This window comes from Cornus florida, unplaced genomic scaffold (genome assembly GCF_030987335.1).
Source record: "Cornus florida cultivar Cherokee Brave unplaced genomic scaffold, ASM3098733v1 CherokeeBrave_3.0.0_Hap2_Chr04, whole genome shotgun sequence".
Lineage (NCBI taxonomy): Eukaryota > Viridiplantae > Streptophyta > Magnoliopsida > Cornales > Cornaceae > Cornus > Cornus florida.
In genome coordinates this window covers 1460474-1479637 of record NW_026775574.1, presented here as the reverse complement: position 1 = coordinate 1479637, position 19164 = coordinate 1460474, and the positions used below count along the sequence as shown (strand labels likewise).

The 19164-nt window shown below is 35.0% G+C and overlaps 1 protein-coding gene across 4 annotated transcripts in view; it reads right to left on the bottom strand.

Moving 5' to 3' along the window:
- The window catches only part of LOC132302432 (probable potassium transporter 17), a 30985-nt gene extending 20217 nt beyond the window's left edge, over positions 1–10768 (bottom strand). For 3 of the 4 annotated variants that reach the window (XR_009480831.1, XR_009480832.1, XM_059799293.1), the window contains exons 1-7: positions 10479–10768; positions 9964–10195; positions 2372–2614; positions 2173–2223; positions 1372–1632; positions 694–746; positions 241–610 (exon numbers count right to left, since the gene is read on the bottom strand). Coding sequence is in view for 2 of the 4 variants with exons in the window: in XM_059799293.1 (XP_059655276.1) it covers positions 241–610; positions 694–746; positions 1372–1632; positions 2173–2223; positions 2372–2614; positions 9964–10195; positions 10479–10595 (1327 nt within the window). In the remaining 2 variants the exon portion in view is untranslated. Of the gene's footprint in view, positions 1–240; positions 611–693; positions 747–1371; positions 1633–2172; positions 2224–2371; positions 2615–9963; positions 10196–10478 lie in introns of those variants that run through there. The other variant, XM_059799294.1, reaches the window with a different exon arrangement.
- Positions 10769–19164: the final 8396 nt, after the last annotated feature.

The following is a 19164-nucleotide window of genomic DNA, read 5'->3' as shown; positions in this document are numbered from 1 at the left end:
AACCCCTTTGCCCCTAACCTTCTGTGCAAATAAATTTTTCTCTCCTTACGGGTGCAGTGATACAACAAGATTGATTACCACAATCCACGGTAATATAAATCCATTGCTGAGATGTCATATCATAAAGACCATTCTATTCATATAACATAGAGACAAGATTATAGAACTGGTAAGAAATTTCATAGAAGTTCTATTTAAGAGTAAAGAAGGTGAGGATGCAGGGTAATTAGTTTATCATACCAAAGGCATTTCCGATATCGTTCCCGTCTCCGAAAATAAGTATGACAGCAACACAAAGTATCATGAGTATGTAATTGATTTCTGGGGAGTATACCTCGCCTTCTTTGCTGGAGGATGTGTGCACTACCTTGACCCTAGGAAAATAATCTAGTACAACAGATTGCTTGATAACAGAGAAGGTGGCCGATATAAGTGACTGACTCGCAACAATTGCTGCCAGTGTGGCTATGACAAACATTGGCCAGTATATTGTAGTTGGTACAAACTTGTAAAACCCATCATGATGATCGTTTGGGTTCTTGATCAGGTATGCTGTCTGCCCCGCATATGTCAGAACCAGTGATGGATAAATCGTGAATAAAAAGGCTATCTGTTGACAAGGAAGGTGTTACGAAAATAACTGTATAAAAGAGACAAATGTAGACCCACAAGAAAGTGAGATAAGGACACCACCTGAATGGAACTCCTGTTGAAATGACCAAGATCAGCAAACAATGCTTCAGAACCTGAATAGATGACTACAAATGTCAAGTGTTGTAACAGTGTTTTGTGTTGTAATAATGTTTTTTCCCGCTGTCAAGTAGTGTTTTGAAAAGGAAAAGATAAAGGAATTTGGCATGAATGAAAATGCAAGCAGATCTAGGCCATTGAATAAGGTCTAACTAGTAGATTCTTCCAGAAAATTAACTAAAGAATTGAACCCAACCTTATCATGCATAAATGTCTCTCTTGATCATCATCCTTTATTTATTTTTTTCTTTTACTCTTTCTGAGTACATATTTTGGACCATCTATTTCACAGCCGTCAATTGGTATAATTATCAATTTTTTAGAATTATCTTGTCAGTCTACCTTCTGACTCATTAGGTTTCCATTATCCCAAAGCATATAGGAAACTTGAAGTGCCAATTCTTCTGTCTTCACAATATAGCAATATATGTCAATAACCAAAGAACACGTGACCATTTTCCTTGGATTTCTGCCAATATTTGTTTTCTCGTTGTGGCTTTTAGACATTCTTTGCAGTTTTCACTTTACATTAGCAAGACTTTTAAATTCTAGATTGCAAGAGAATTAAAGCTTCCATTTTATGTTATCCATTATGTGATAGGATACAAATATGATACTCACCGGTGATACAAAGGATGGTACCACCAAGCAACAGCCAGCCTTCCTTTCCATTTCTCAAAAAGAATTGGATAATGTAGTGCGGTGATAATGCCTTGAATATGCTTGGGTAATGACAGATAATGCTATAAATCCCTAAAAGCGGTGTAGTGAAGGTCCATGCACCCATGATGGGTGAGAAAAGGAAACTCACTCGTGAGGTACCAAATTTTTGCAGCAGGAACAGAACAATAAGAGTGATTGCAGAGAGGGTTTCAACCAAAGCTGCAAGTTCAATTCAAGCAAAATTGTGAGCACAGACTGAACATTGTATGAAAACTATACTTCTATATCAATGAATCCGTGAACATTCCAAATTCCTGAATGAAAGACAGGTCTGCTTGGACAAAGCCACAAGGCCTAGTCTCACACGGCTTTTTCACTTTCAGTTGCTACTATGATCTTAACCTCCATCTGCTTTGCTTTTAGATTTTGATTCTATCTGTTGCCACATGCTTGTACCAACTTTCAAAGGACATTTTGATGTCTCTTGAAAATTGAATTGGTAAAGTGTAATTCAGTGGCACTTGAAACATAGCATATTTTTTAGGAAGGACTTTGATTTATTTTTTTCTTTTTCCGTTGACACTTATTATTAAACTTAAAAGTATTTTGAAATCTCCTCATTCTTTCCAAGTAGTCAAAATTAAGCTTCATTGTGTTGGTATGGCAATGTCTTTATGTTAGGCCACCAACTTGTCTTCAAATGCTATGTAAAACAGAATCTTGTCTCATGATGGCATATTAGGGGTTGGATAGACTTACATTTACTGACAGAAGGAAAAGGTGCTCTGATGCCATCCATAGCTGATAAAACTGAACAAATTTTAAGGAAAATAAAAAATTGTTATGAACTATATCTTTAGAGGAAAAAAAAAAAAAAAAAAAGCTTGTAATTAAGTTAATTTTTTTTTAAGGAAAATAAGTATAAATAATTGCGGCAATAAATTGTAAGACAACAAACCTGATATTGCTGGAGTAAGTATACCATCACCAATTAGCATGCACATGCCTAGCATTGCAATAAAAAGCAACACTCTTCTAGCAACCACACTTTTTTCAAAAAAATTGGCGAGCCTACTCTGCTTTTCAGAACCTTCATACAAGTTAGCATGGGAAAGGCTTGAACTTGAATCTACGCGCTTGGAAGAAAAAACTCCAATATTCATATTCCTACAAAGTAATGAATATAAGGCAAATGTTCCACCTACAATGAAACATACTCCACGGGTCAAGAATCCATGGAAAAAGAGAAACAGATTGAAACAAGTTGCAGACTTGTAATTAAACTGAATATACTAACCACAGGAGAGAGAGAGAGAGAGAGAGAGAGAGAGAGAGAGAGAATATGCTCAGCCTTTTGACAACTACTCTACAAACCATCAATGAGAGCAAGAATTGAGATCATTTACCTTTAGTCATAGCAAGAAAGCAGCCATATCAAGTAAACAAGAATGCAGGGGCAGAGCCAGGAATTTTAGTGTTTTTTTTTTTTTTTTTTTGGGTGGGGGACTTATACTATGCAATTAAATTTGAATTATTTTAAATCAATTGTAATATAATTTTCTTTAAAGTATATAGTCATAGTATATAAACCTTGATAAAACCTTTTTTTTTTAAAATGCAGCATAAATAAACAGAAAAAAATCCATGTGAGAAAGAAATATATAAATGATGCAGGACAGAATTCTGAACAGTTCGACAAGTCTGTTTTTGACAAACCAATAGTGTTTTTTGGGTGGAAACGACGCATTGAGAAAAACCCACTAGCTTTAGCTTGTGGGCCATGCTGGTTTTCGGTTGAAAACCTTCGTTTAGGGCTCCGAAATCGCGTTTTACTGTGTTATAGGAGGTCTGCAGATTATCTCGGGATTTTTGTTCGAGACCTTAATGAAGTCGTAATGATCTGAGATTTGAGATTTAGCGTTTTTTATTATTAGGTTTCTTATTCTATTTTTTCGGATTTTTTTGAGAAACTTTATTTTTAAACTTATTTTTAGTGTTATTTTCCTTCTGTTATTAGATTTCTTTATGTTTTATTTTTCTTCTAGAGTTAGGTTTCTTTATATTTTAGTTTTCGTTAGGTTTTCTATTATTATAAATACGTGTTCTGCAAAGTGCAGAATTATAAACTTTTATTCAATCAATTATCAATACAATTATCAGATTTCTCTGAAATTATCCTTTGTTTTGTAGATTCAAAATACCCACCTTGTGGATTCAAGGTAATTTGTTCCTCGTGAACAAATTTATCACTTCCGCTTACGTCAGTTGGTATCAGAGCCTTGTCTTTTCCTGATCTGATGGCAGGTGATCATTTTCGTGGCAAGCTCGCTGGCGACATAGATCGACAGAGAGTGGCTCCTTTTAGGGCCGAATTTCAAGGCTATCAATGTAAAGGCGAACGTTGCAAGATATTCAAGCAACGATTGCTAGGTTTGAGTTGGAGCAAAATCGCGAGATCAATAGGGTGCGTAATGATTGCTAGGTTTGAGTTGGAGCAAAATCGCGAGACCAATAGGGTGCATAACGTTGACGAAGATCGCGTTCATCCTGTTCAGAATCGCAACCCCATCCTGCCGTGTAGGCAGCTAGCCTACGAGGATGAATTCAGTAATGATGATGATGAAGATTACACTAAAGACGTGTTTAGGGGTCTTAAAGACACACGAATATATTCTTATGATCCTAGGAATTTTCCTCCTAGTTTTGATGCTCTCTTTCATGTTGAAAATTTCCTGGATTGGCTAGTAGATTTTGAGAGGTTCTTTGATTACATGGAAATTAAAGAGGAAAATAAGGTGACGTTGGTCTCATACAAATTGGAAGGAATAGCTTTTAATTGGTGAGAACAATTGCGAGTTTCTCGTGCACGACAAAGAAAAGCACCGATACAATCTTGGTTGAAGATGAAATGTCTTTAGCAAGCCAAGTTTCTACCACCTTACTATGAGATTAATCATAAGAATAATTTTGTTATTCCACCTCTTGTTGTTGAAGTTGATGCCGTCAAGGAATTTAACGCTGCAAAAGAAGAAGATGGTGACAAGAAGTTTGACATTGAAAGCAAAAAATCTAAATCAATTGATGATGGGGTCAAAGAAAATTTTAAATTACATGTCCAATATGGTTTTGATGAATTTGAGATTTAAATTGGTGAAGGATCATTATTTGAACAGATTGCAAGTGAAGAAGTTTTTATTCAGAAATACACTAATGAAAATACTTTGGTGTTGTGCATTGGAGATTCTCATGGCAATGAACGATATGATTTTGTGGTAGGAAATAATTCATGTTATTCACAGCCAAACTCGAGGACGAGTTTTTTTGAAGTGGAGGGAACTGATGTAGGACAGAATTCTGAACAGTTCGACAAGTCCATTTTTGACAAACCAATAGTGTTTTTTGGGTGGAAACGATGCATTGAGAAAAACCCACTAGCTTTAGCTTGTGGGCCATGCTGATTTTCGGCTGAATACATTCGTTTAAGGCTCCAAAATAGCGTTTTATTGTGTTATAGGAGGTCTGCAGATTATTTCGAGATTTTTGTTTGAGATCTTAACAAAGTCGTAATGATCTGAGATTTTAAATTTAGTGTTTTTTATTTATTAGGTTTCTTATTCTATTTTTTCGGATTTTTTAGAGAAACTTTATTTTTAGACTTATTTTTAGTGTCATTTTCCTTTTGTTATTAGATTTCGTTATGTTTTAGTTTTCTTCTAGAGTTAGGTTTCTTTATGTTTTAGTTTTCGTTAGGTTTTCTATTATTATAAATACGTGTACTGCAAACTGCAAAATTAAAAACTTTTATTTATTCAATTATCAATACAAATATCAGATTTCTCTGAAATTATCCTTTGTTTTGGGGATTCAAAACACCCACCTTATGGATTCAAGGTAATCTGTTCCTCGTAACAAATTTATCACTTCCACTTACATCAATAAAGAAGAGGAAACATAATTTAGAAGTCAAAAAAAGAAGACATAAAGAAAAGGCATTGGTAAAGAATCAATTTTTCTTCAACAATTTTTTAAAAAAACATTTTGAGTACTTCGATGTCACTTTGAAAAAAATAAATCATTATTATCTTCATAAAAGATTAAGAATTTTAACTAAATTAAATTTTGCAAGTTTTAACAAAACAAGACTATTACTTTAGTAACATATACAACAAGACTCACCACTGGTGATTGCTATGTAATTTTAGATATTTCAGTTGTAAACAAAGTAAGACTAAAATGTGTGACAATAAAAGTTAATGCATTTATATTAAATATGAGGGTCATCAGTGTATTTTTCTCTCTTGAATTAATATACACGTGTTTATGAAAATATAATAATGATAAGTGGACTACAATAATAATGGCTTAAATTTATGTTTCATAAGATTTGGGCTTTCAAGAGTATGGTTAAAAAATATAGTCCAAGTTTAAAATGTCTATAAGTTTCAAAGGACACAAGTTAAATTAATTTTCAAACTCTCTATTTTGAGGCCAATGTACAAGTGTTTTGAAAAAATTGGGGGAAGGGGGTTGGGGCAATTGAAATTTTCAATGAATTTTAGAAACACAGGTTAAATTAATTTGTTGAATTAACTAATTTTTAGGGGTATTAAAAATTTTAAAAAAAAAAAAAATGGGGGGACATGCCTACCCTTGGCTCCACCCTTGTAAGAAAGGATCTAAAATCCATTATTGAAAAACCATAATAACGCACTTCAGTAATAATAAATTCAAAATCTATTGCTCGATAATCCTCTCTCCGAAATAGAACTTTTGAAACCTTGTACGCTCCAATTGAATGCTTTGTGTTTGAATTCCTCAAAGCTTCCCATCCACGAAGTTCTACTTATCAAACCCACTTCCATAGTGACCGAAGTTTAATCTGAATTTGATGTTCAGGACCTTGAACACAGGTAACGATTTATATAGAAAGGATAATGTGATCAAAAGCATGGTAAGCAACACAAAATTGCTGTACAGAAAGCATGACCCATATTGGGCACACAGAAAAGCCTCGGTGACCACAAGTAAACTTGTATCAACTAAACCATTGACTAGAAAGATCTATAGCATTGCAATAATATTTAAATTCAGAGAACTCCTTAGATATTTTTTTGGGAAAATTACAAGTTAGTCCTACTTTTGCACTCTAAAGATTAATAAGTCCTAACAAGAGTTTCATAGGAAAATTTAGTCCTCCTTTTCATAAAAATGTCCAACAAAGTTCTATAACTAACACATTTCCTCTCTTACCCTTTTCATATATTATATAAGTTGATTAACTAAATTTCTCCAAACACAGTTTCATTACGAATGAATGACTATGCTTCAAGTAATTACCCTAAAATCCATTATTGAAGTGACTTATGGCACCCTGCTTAACCTTATTTCTGTATTATGTAAATACTAGAAATCAATACCAAGGAATGCCTTCATATATTCTCCTTAGAAAAGAAAGCTGGTAGACATCATGAGGCTCTGGAGCTTGTTCCATAATCCAGTGTGTGGGGTTGACTGATAGTGGTTAATGTGGGAAGCAATTGCAATGCCATACCGAGACTTGAAGGACAAAAGAAGAGGGGAAGGGGGGGGGGGGGGGGGGTGGGGGGTGGTGGATTTGCTAAATTTTTTATTGAAAATAAATAATTTAAGAACGTTATATTTGATATATTAAGATATTTTGATAATTTTTTTATATACTCCCTCTATCCCAAAAAAAATGTTCCTTTTGGGGAACTGTGGCTCACAATTTGTTGATATATCAATGGCTACAATGTGACTTGAGGGAAATGGCGATGTTGTTTCTGTTAATGGAGATGTTGATGCTGATGATTGTGGATCACACTGATGACAACGAAGTGAGCGTCTTTTAGTTCCAGTTCAGAGATTGGAGGCTGTGGCCTTTGCTGATGGATTTAAAATAATTTGTTAAATGTTTAAGGATTGTTAATTTTTCTAATAATTAATGTTTTTTTAAAGAGGTATTAGTTACAAAATATTGAAAGTAGAGAGAATTTGTCTTTTGGTGAAAAGGCACTAATGAAAATTTAGAAACAAAGGGCAATACTGGAAAAAGGTTCATTCTTTATAGAATCTGAACTTATTTTAAAATATTTGTTAAAAGTAGGACTTCTTTGTCTTTGTAAAAAATTTATAGGACTTATTTGTCTTTAGTATTTAAAAGTAGGACTAATTAGTAATTTTCCCTATTTTTTCCCTTGAAGTTGTGCTCAATCCAAATGGAAATATACAATGTTTCTTCTTTGCCTTCTATTTATCATCAATATTTTTTCTTTCTTTTCTTTTCTTTTTTCATTTTGTTGGGGGGTGAGTTCTTATACTCCTGTATACTTATCGAGTTATTGTATCTGTTTTTCTTGACCATGGAAATGTTGCCCAGAAAAATAGGTTGCACGACAAAATTATCGAATACAAGTATGAGAGGATCAGTTCTGACCATAATGTAGTTGAAACAGAACATTGAAGGGAGCGAACAGTTAATAGATAGAAAAGTGAATTATGAAAAACAAGAGGAATGTGTTGATAAAACTTTGAGAGGACTTCATAAATTGAATAGAATAGAACACAATAAGAATGTCACTGCATTATCAAGAAGAAGACAATTATATATATATATACATATAACACACCCCATGCTACTTCTATAACATCCTCTAGACTGGGGAAGATGCTGCCCATAAAAACACTAACAGTATTATTTTTCTCATAAGATTAGGGCTAATGGTGGCTAGAGAGACAGTGGAGCAACAACAGAATAGATTACTGTCTTCTTGCTAAAGGGAAGAGACTGGCTCAGTTACAATAAACCTCAAACCTAGAGGGCTGTCTTCCTGCTATAAGTGCAAAATTCTCAACCTCCGTTATCTATTTGAAAACATACTAATAATAAAAAATTTTGTGCTGTTATGATGTCTTCTTAAAAAGCTGGTGAGGTGCATACATGAGAAATGAGTTTGAAGTTAAACTAGTGCCAACCACTACATGCATGAGAAAAGAATGCAAACTATAAGTTAAACAATTTGTATGATACAATACAGAATATAACATGTGAAATTGTATCATGTCACATTTAGAGTATTAATAGAAATTTTTTTTGGTGAAAAAAAAAAAAAAAATAGATAATCATGCAAATAGAACAAGATGGGCGAAGAGTCTGTATTTGAAAAAAAAAAAAAAATGAAACTAAGAAGAGTCTAAGTTCCTAAACCCTTCAAGAGTAATCACTGATTGCTTCACTAAAAAACCTACCTTTGATTGACTAACTTAGGAACCCAAGTCAGTAAAAAGATTATGGTCTAACTGGTATCCAAAACCTTATGAGGCATATTTGAGTATCTAATATAACCACCTCCACATTAATGTTACTCTGACCTTTACTTTTAGTTCCGACCTGCAGCCAAAATTTCTACATTGACGACATACCTTATCCCACAAGGCGATGAATATTATTGCCACCATGACATCCCTAAATTGTAACAAATGCCCAATTGACCAGGAATGTGTAAGGAAAAAACATCAAAGTTAAAACTTGATAACGCCACTAAAAGACGGCCTCCACTGTTAAGTTCAGCATTATCTAATATCTGACCATGCTTATGGCTTCACAATCTCATATGATGGAAGATACGTGCACGCTCAGGTTGTGGGGGGGAAGTATTATAATAAATTTTCCATCACCTCCATATAAGTTTTGCATAATTCTACCGTTTCTTTCAAGAAAAATGAATCATGAATCAGGCAAAAACATGGATCTCCAAAAGATCTTTCCCCTTTAAACCTCCAACCAATAAATGCAAATTTTCAAAATCAGTGAGGTTTGCAAAGGGGACACAGTCGAGGCCTACTAAGAACAACAGCCTTTCAACAAATGTCCGCCCAAGTAGAGTATTAAATGCTAGACAAGATACAATTTACACCCTATCTGTTTTCTTGGAGTCTATATTGATTCATATCATTGTGTTCCAAAGCGGACCTTTCCTCTCTAGAGAATCACCATAACCATTCTCTTCCTAGGGCCATGTTTTCCAAACCAAGACCACCCTTATGGCCTTACCCTTGGGAATGGACCAATAGGCCAATTTACTTAATGCTCTTTTTATCTTCATCAGTCAAGGGGTCAATCGAAAGATCCTTTAACGATTTTGGAAGCAATACTAACAAGAAAACAGAGATAGAAAGATAATAATGATGATTCAAGTATTTAGCCAAGAGCTGCCTGGAAAAGGGTAATCCTACCTTCCACCACCAACTTTGTAAAACAAGTATTTAGCCACAAGCTCTCTTTTGCAAAAGATTATGATTTGAAGAAGCAATAGAGTAATGGAAAATAGGAATGAACTATATTAAAGAAAGAGACTTTATTCTGGATTTCTAAGTAAAAAAACAAAGTATCACCCAAAAAAAAAAATAGAATTAAAAAAAAAAAAAATAGAAGAAGAATTGCAGACAAAAATGAGATAATAAATAAATAAATGATCCAACAAATTTAGGGATGAGCATGAACAAACTAAGTAGAAGGGTAGAGATATATACCTTCACCCTGGTCATCGGCTTTGAGAGCTATGGAAGCATACTTAACAACACCAATAAGAGTGAGAGTCCAGAACATGATGCTATAGATTCCCAAGTAGTCATCTTCAGTTGGAGATTTCAATATCTCCAAAGGCATTGAAGGGTAAACATAAAGTGGGGAAGTCACAAGCCCTCCAAAAACAACTCCCAATGTCTTGTAAGCAAGTTTCAGATTTTCCCATCTACTCGTTTCCTGAACCAAATATTTTATATATTTATCACAATTAAAAATAATTCACTTTTAAAAGTAATATTCTTTATAAAAAAAATTAATTTTTTTTATAAAAATTAATTTAAAATTTTTAAAAATAAAAAATAAAAAATCTGCTCAAAGTAAACACAAATCTATGCATGTCCATCAAATTTACGCAATCACATGAAGATAGATACATAGACATATAAAGCGAGAAGGGGCAGAGTGTAATCTATATATATAGGAAGCTACAAAAAAACAGTATTACTCGTAGGAATGATACCTTCATCTGAGTGGATGGAATAGTGAGGTGACGCCGTTGAAAGTGATGATTGGGAGTGGCATCATCAAGCACCGCCAGAGTCACCGCCGAGTCAGACGTCCTGAGTTGGCGATCCATTTACATTCGACGGAACAAACACACTTGTTCCGTCGTTTGTGTGTGTGTTTGTACGGCTTCAATTGAATATAGACTCTGGGGGCTACACTCACAGGCGATATTATATATATATATATAATTATATATCACCTACCATGTTTTTCCAAGAAGTATAATGTAGTACTAGTGACACACCATGACCAATCTGTTACATTTATCGAAAGGCTTAGGATCCTTTAAACTAAATTCGTGGGGCCAATTATTGGGGAATGGCTAGTGTATATGACTAGGACACCCACCCAATCACAAATTAAAATCAGTTAAATCAGAAATTAAAATCAATATTATGTTTGAATTAAACTTTTCCAGTTAGATTCAGGTTTGGAATGTGATTCTATAATTCCATTGATGATTTTATTTTTATTTAAATAAAATAAAACTATACTTTCTCTCAAAATCATGTTTATTCTCAAAATCATGTCCAAATAAAAAAAATAAAAATTGTGTTTTAACATTTTCAGTAGTGCTCTTGTTTCTCATAGTTTGATCTTTACGACAATTGGAGGGCGTTTGAGTGAAAATACAGGAAATTATAAGGATAAAAAATATATATAATATAATAAATGTTTGTCCTCTTGTCATGACGGATGACTTTTTAAAAGAAATACAAAATGCGTGCATCGGACTACCTTTTTTTAAGCAACTTTTTTGCTTTATTATTATTATTTTATTATTTTCTTTACTAACCAACAAAGTAGGAAGTGGACTCTTGATTTAGGCCACCACTTTTGACTCATCATATGATTGTGATGCCAAAACAAACGATCGATAGAAAGTGAAAAACTTATCGAATACAAATATATGATTGCTAAACAACTTAGGGCAAATTTCTCAAAACCTCTAAAATTATTAATAAGTGATCATAAAATTTCAATCAGTTTTTAAAATTCCTAATAATATAGTAACGTTATCATGTTATCCCAACTTTTGCAATTGGCCCCGTTTACCCAGCGCGTGGTTAACAAATGCTTTAACAAATTGACTTTTGTGGCCAAAATACCCCTGCTGTCACATGTACCAAATAAGTGATGTGTATTTAAATGTGTTATACCGAAAATACCCCTGAAGTAACATGTGCCAATCAAGTGAAATATATTTATACGCGTTATTCCAAAAATACCCCCAAATTTGTTACAGTTAAAACCCACTGTTTAGTCATCTTCTCTCTCTTCTTTGTCATTCTCTCTCTACTCGCCGCCATCTCCGCACACCCTTCAGGCTTAACTATCATAAACCCACTTTGAACAACAATCATGAAGTTTAGATATACAAACCAATATATAGATTTACACATATAAAAACTAAAACACACACATATACATATATATATATAAACCATTGAATTCTACTTGTCATCATTTCATAATCTGAACCCATTTTTCTCTCTCCACTCCATGAATTTATACATGCTTATATGTGGGTTTGAATCTAACCAATATGATTTCATCACAGGTTGGTGATTTGGAGACCATTATAGTTGACCATATATATTAGAGACACCACCAGACTTCTATAACAGAGCAAAACTAGAGGCACAACCAAATTGGGTCACTAATACAGTAATTGTTGATTGACGGGTCGTGGTTGGCTCATAGATTGCATAACCTAATAGCCACCAAAGATGAGGCCATTGTTGGCTCATAGAAATATAAACACAGTAACACACACAATATTATGTATATAGGCAAAAAATAATGAGAGAGAAAGCCGAAACTAGACCTATAATTTCTTAAATCGGCCATGGCTTCCACAGATGAACACGACAACTTTGTTTTCATGGAACCCTAGCCTCTGTGGGGAGATCATCGACAAAGCATACGGTTCCAGTACTTCCCCGTTCTTCAACTCATCCTCCAGCGTCGCCGCCTCGCCGCCTACGCCTTTTCTCCAAAACGCACAGGGAGTGGTTATGACGCCGTTGGTAGAGTTGGGGTAACATGATAACATTGCTATATTATTGGAGGTTTTAAAAATTGGTTGGGGTTTTATGATCACTTATTAATAGTTTTGGGGGTTTTGAGAAATTTGCCCAACAACTTATTAAAATTAGACAATATAAGACCTGGTCAAATAATGACAAACTTATACAATCACTAGGGATGGCAATGGTGCGGTATGGGGCGGGTTTTCCATTCCCGATCCTAGCCCCCGTTTAATTTTGGTGCCCCCAAAACCGCCCCATAACCTGTTAATTTTTTGCCTCTAATCCCCATAACCGCCCCCGCCCCCGCCCCATAACCGATTATATTTTTAGGGTAACTCATGTTAGCCTCACCAGTCGCCTTCATCTCTATTCTCGTTCTCAACTCTGAACTTGCCCTCTCTCTCTCTCTCTGTAACTGCAAACAACAAAATCTACAAGAATCAGAAGGTGAAAACCCATATATTTCAGTTTATCTATTGTCTGCAAGAATCAAAAGTTTTAAAAAAATATATTATCCATCCACAAATATCTGCAAATCTCTATAGATCCGTGGCCCAACCTCATTCCAAAACCCTAACCTTCATCCTTCCCTTCCTTTACCTGACCTCCACCATCTCCTCCAATGTTCGCCGCCTCTTCCATTTCCAAACCTTAACCCTTCTGCATTTCGGTCTTGACAAATCATCAGCCGAAGCTGAAGCTCCGGCGGCCGGAAAAAGTGATGTTTGCGTTCCGGTACATCAAATCAATAGGGATGTTGATGAAAACTTTGGCGATCGACGGAGAGGATGTGACGTTGAAGACGAATGCGGACAACCATGGATACTGTGATTTTGGTGGAGAGAAATGGATCGTGATTTTGCTAGGGATTAGGGATTTTGACGTTCAAGACATGAATTTTCAAATAGGTTAAATCTTAAGACTCTGTTTGGATTCATTCTGGGTTCTGGGTTTAAAGAGACACGGCTGCCGCAATGAAGTAGGGTTTGAAACTGGTCTCCAATATATATATATATATATATATATATATATATATATATATATTATGAAGGTTAATTTAGTAAATATATTAACATGGCAAGATAAATTAGTAATTTAATATATCAAACGGGGCGGGTATGGGGCAGGGATCTTAGTCCCGCGCCCTCGCCCCGCAACCGGCCGGTTTTTTTTTTTTTTTAACCACCATCCCCTCCCCATTTAAGTAAACGGTTCTCCAAATCCGCTTTAAATGGGGCGGGGGCGGGGCGGTTCCACACCAGGTTGGGGATTTTTGTCACCCCTAACCATCACACACACGACACGACACACGTATATGTCAATTGGACAAAGCCCACTATCGTATTTTTCCCTGCACTCATATCCTTTCTCTATACATTCCACAAACAAAGCGTCTTACCTCATCTCTCATCTCATCAGCCTCATCTATCTATCTATCTATCTATCTATATATATATATATATATATATATATATATATAAATTTGGCCAAAATGCTCATGCAAAAGAATATTTTTATCAAAATAATCAGTAAAGTGTTGGAAATTTTAAAAGGGGGCACTTTGTAACTTTTGAAAGCGCAATGGAATTTTTTGGTAATAAAATGTATTTTGCCACTTTTTGAAATAACATAGGGTTTAGTTCAATTTAGTCTATTAATTTATTGATTAAATACTTGAATAGATGGAAGAATGACGGGGATATATTGAAGTGAGTAGACAATACATAGATCAGATCACAAACACCACAAACTTCTTGGAAGTACCATACAGTGAAAAATAATAGGGGGATCCACAATTTTTCATGCAGACCTCACTTTACCATTTTTTTTTTTTTTTTCATCTTCTTTTTTTAGTTATTTATTTATTAACCTCGCAAGATCCAAATTTAATAAAACAAAATGTACAAAATTGGGTAAATTACTATTTTGGCTCACCTGGCCGTTTTGGGACATTATGAATGCTAAACCTCCCCTGGTCCTGGTCACAGTACGGGATGTGCTTTGCCCATCTCTCCTGTACAAGTTTGAACATTCTTTTTCATAGCAGTAATTCATGGCTGTTTAAAACAATGAATTTGTTTGACATTAGGAAAGTAAAGTCATGGCATTTTGGATGCCGAACCATTTGTGGCCTAAGATTAATAATTCTATGGTGTCATAGTATGTGCTTGTGCCGTGGGTCTTAGTTGTCAGATAATGTTCAACCTCCCACTTCCCACAAGCCTGCCTCCAAATATCATAACATTTTACTTTCCTTTGCTAAGAGTTGTACTTCATGGGTTAGTTATTTTCATCTCTAAAAATTAAACGGTGAGGATTCAAATTTCAATAAGAATAACAGAGACTCGTCTACTCGTTCATGATTGTGTGAGTTTCTTGCTAGAATTTAAAAAAGAAAAAGAAAAAAAGAACTCAGTAGAGAGAAAAAATTTAATACTCCTATATTTTAAATGATTTATTTTAATTAAATTAATTAGTTTAGTTGATTTAATTGGCTTTATTTTTTTATTTAATTGTTATTTAGTTATTTAATTTGTTTTATTTAATTATTTATTTGTTTAATTGATTTACATGTTTATATGACTTTAATTTTGCATCATGTGTAATTAATTATTTTAATTCGTTGTCATATCTATTTAATTTGCAATGGACTGGACTTGATGTTATTTGGGCCATAGGACTTAGTTTTGGATTAGTAGCGAAGAGGGCCTTGATGAATTTAAGGCCTAGGTGTGTATGTGTTACTATGGGCTAGGGATGGCAATAGGGGTGGGTTTGGGCGGGTGTACACTCCCCGCCCTCACAACCGTTTAGAAACTCCGCCCCCGTTCCCGCCCAAAACCGCAAAAATGGGGGGACTTTTCACCCCATCCCCGCCCCCGTTTAACATTTTTACCCCCGCGGGTACCCGCCCCGCCCCATTTAAGACCAAAATTTCTCCTACATTTAATTTTTTTTTCAACTAAAATTATATTATTATTGAACAGATTCATTAAAAATGAAAAATAAATAGTTAATTCAACATTAAAAACATTCTATAACAGCAATTTCATAAAAGATAACATACCAAAACTAGACAAGTCAAACTACATTGTTCCAATGCGAGTATATATATTAAATAAAATAAGGATAATTAATTAATTACCTATTGGGTTACGGGTAGGCGCAGCTGAGAGTAATGATGTGAATGAGAGAGTTAAGAAAACCTAGAGTTTCTAATAGGAAATATATATAATAATTAAATAAAGGTAGTTAAGTAATTTCCATATCTAAACGAGGTGGGGCGGGGCGGGGCGACCTCCCCCCGCCCCCGCACCAAACCTGCGCGGGTTTTTGTTATATCAAACCATCCCTGCCCAAATTAGCTAAATGGTCCCCTAAAACTGCTAAAAACGGGGCGGGACAGGTAACCGCGGGGGCGGGTCAAATTGTCATTCCTACTATGGGCCCATATATGTGTGTGTGTGTATTTTATATAGGGTCAATTGCAAAAAACACTCCTCAAGTATGTATATAGTGCATATCACACCCCTCCAGTGCAAAAAACACCCCTGAAGTTTCAATTTAGTGCAATTAGGTCCCCCTCACACATTTAAAACTTAAATTGACCAAAATACCCTTACTAAAGCATTTTATTAAATATATAAAAATAAATTTTTTTGTAAAAAGACCAAAAAGGACACACTAAAGCAATGACGTCGTTTTGCAAGCAGCACACCCATTTTCATTAAAACTTTAAATCATTCCATTTTCCATTCATTTGTATCATCACTGCCTCTGTAACGACCCGGGTTTTTATTCAACCCGGTGGGTCAGTGATGAACTGAAAATTGACCTGTTAACGGATCCAGATGTGGAAGCAAGAAATGAAACAACGGTCTCCCAAGGCACAACACACCTTTGAGACCCTAAGATAACCTCCCATGAGGTCACGGAACCCAAATGAATAAAGTGCGGAAGCAAAACAAGGACAAGTCCTTAGAGATGTACGTCATCCCTAAGACACAGGAATGGACTTTGATAGAGTTTCGAGGCTCAATGGAAACAAAACGAAGACAAGGGCATCAAAACCCCTCCAAAAGAATGACCAAGGGTAAAATGGTCATTTTACCCAAGGAGGAAGGAATTTAACTTTTAACAAGTCAAATTAGATTGAAAACATCCAAAACCATCCTTTGGAAACTTCACATGAAGTCCCAAGGCCAAAGGAACTGAAATCCCAGTTGAACCCTATCCCGGTTCGAACCAAATCCGACACCCTTCACTAAAATGAGGATATCTTAAGATAGGAAAAGAATCTGAAGTTGAAATTGGTACCATTGGAAAGCTTACTTAGACGCTGTCAGTTTAGACTCAAGAACGGACCAATTCCGAGTTGAAACGAAGAAGTTACGTCAGATTGAAGTTGGAAGTTCAAAACTGAAAACTCTGGAAGACTTGAACCGGTTCAACATTATTAGACCAATTCAACATTGGTAGTATACCCAAGCTGAACCAAAATGACACCTTGAACCGGTTCATCTTGAACAAAATGCTAAAAATGCAGCAGAAACAGTGTTTTAGCAGAAAAATGAGTTTGGAGCACGATTTTCGAGGTCAAGATGACATTTTTCGGAAAAATGTCGTGAAGAAACTCCCCCTAAAATCACATTTTCTACGTGACGAACTTGAGAATGGAATTTATTCCCCAAAGAAAATCTCCAAAATGCCCTTGGGCCGAGTTTTTCAACAAAAAGGTGAAATGAGTCCATAGGAGGCTCAAAACACAAACGAAAGGGGTTTTCATGGAAACGATCATTCACGCAAACGTAAATGATGATTTTGAGTGCGCGGAAATGGTCTGCGGCTCCCGAAAATGGCCGAGTCAAAATCCAACCCCCCAACGGCTAAAAAGGCGAAAATTAACTTGAAATGTGAAAAGTGAAAACCAAAATTAGGAAATGGTTTCAAATGACCGTTTGGCCCTTGGCCACCCTTCATATATGATTAATGAGACCCTATGAAAGAAGGAAAACGGATTCTCACACCCGATGCAACCATAGCAAAACAATAACTTGGCATTTTTCAAGGTTTTCATAATATTTCATGAAGTTAAAAAGTACATAGGATACAATATACATGTCATTAGCCTACGGCCTTATCTCATACAAGTTAAATACATTGCATAGAGTGTACTTATGTACGCTTTACATATATGGAATCAAAGAATACTTATTTTATACAAAATGCTATGAAATAGTATTTCATGCTAACATTTGCATGATATAGAAACTGAAAAGCTAGAAGCCATCCCACTGAACAGCAAGCATCACGAACCAAGTCTTCGTACCTGATCAAATCCTCCAGTAACTTCGGGGTGAGTAAACAAGTTTACTCGTAAAGAATGAGCATGCATCGACTCGATTTCTTTAGAGATTTTTATAACTAACATGATATAATTCAAAAGAGATCATGCCACCTAACGTCTATATCAATGATTAGACTCAGGGATCATCCTAAGCTACCATGGAGTATAAGCAACAAGAATCATGATATATATATATATATATATATATATATAAAACAAGTCAAAGTTGGGATAATCCAAGAACATGACAAGAAGGTTACTTGAACATAGATTAACATGAATTACATTATCAATACAATTAAGTAAGGCTTGGAATAATTCCAAACAACATGACAAAAGGATACTAGAACATAGATTAACATGAATTGCTTTATCAATACAATTAACATGATTGGAGCATTCCAATTAACACGAAAGGGTTAATACACGAAATCAAGAACATGGCATAATATCTATGCTATTAGACAAAGTTGGAACCATTCACATAACACGAAAAGAGTTACACATGACATCAAGGATAATGCATAATATATACGCAATTAAACAAAGATGGGATATTCCATAAAACACGAAAGGAAGATACATGGAGTCAGGAGTAAGGCATAATATCTATGCATTTAAACATAGGTAGAATCTACCACATAACACGAAAAGAGTCTTAAATCTTTAAGGAATACAACACTTAAAATTTAAGGAGTTAAATCACGAATGAAGCATAAAATCGATGCAATGAGACAAGATTGGTGCATTTCACATACACGACAAGTTTAAATCTTCAAGGAATAGCAACTTGAAATTTAAAGAGTGAAATCAACCAATGTGGAAACTTGAATATTGCCCGGATTAAAACCGTACTCTTGAGATCACTTTAGGGCTACTAACCCATGGGTACCTTTCCCCTAGTGGGCACTATAGTGTAGAGGGACATTCCCCCGTACTAGACCCGAGTCCTAGCCATGTCAATTCTTGATTGATATCCCAAGTTCCAAAATCAACAAGTTATGCAAGTCAAGATTGTATCAAAATACAAGAAATGCATTAACTACATATCATGTACAACCAAGATTTTGGATCACACAAGTCATACCCTAAGTTCTCAACTATGATGGCATGTGAAATGTCAAGAAATCAATGTGTGCATTTATATAGACCACAACCAAGATAAATAACACATGGAATCCATCGAAACAAATACACCATGAGTATACGATACATGATTCAATTGTATACTAAACAACACATGTGTGAATAAACCATTC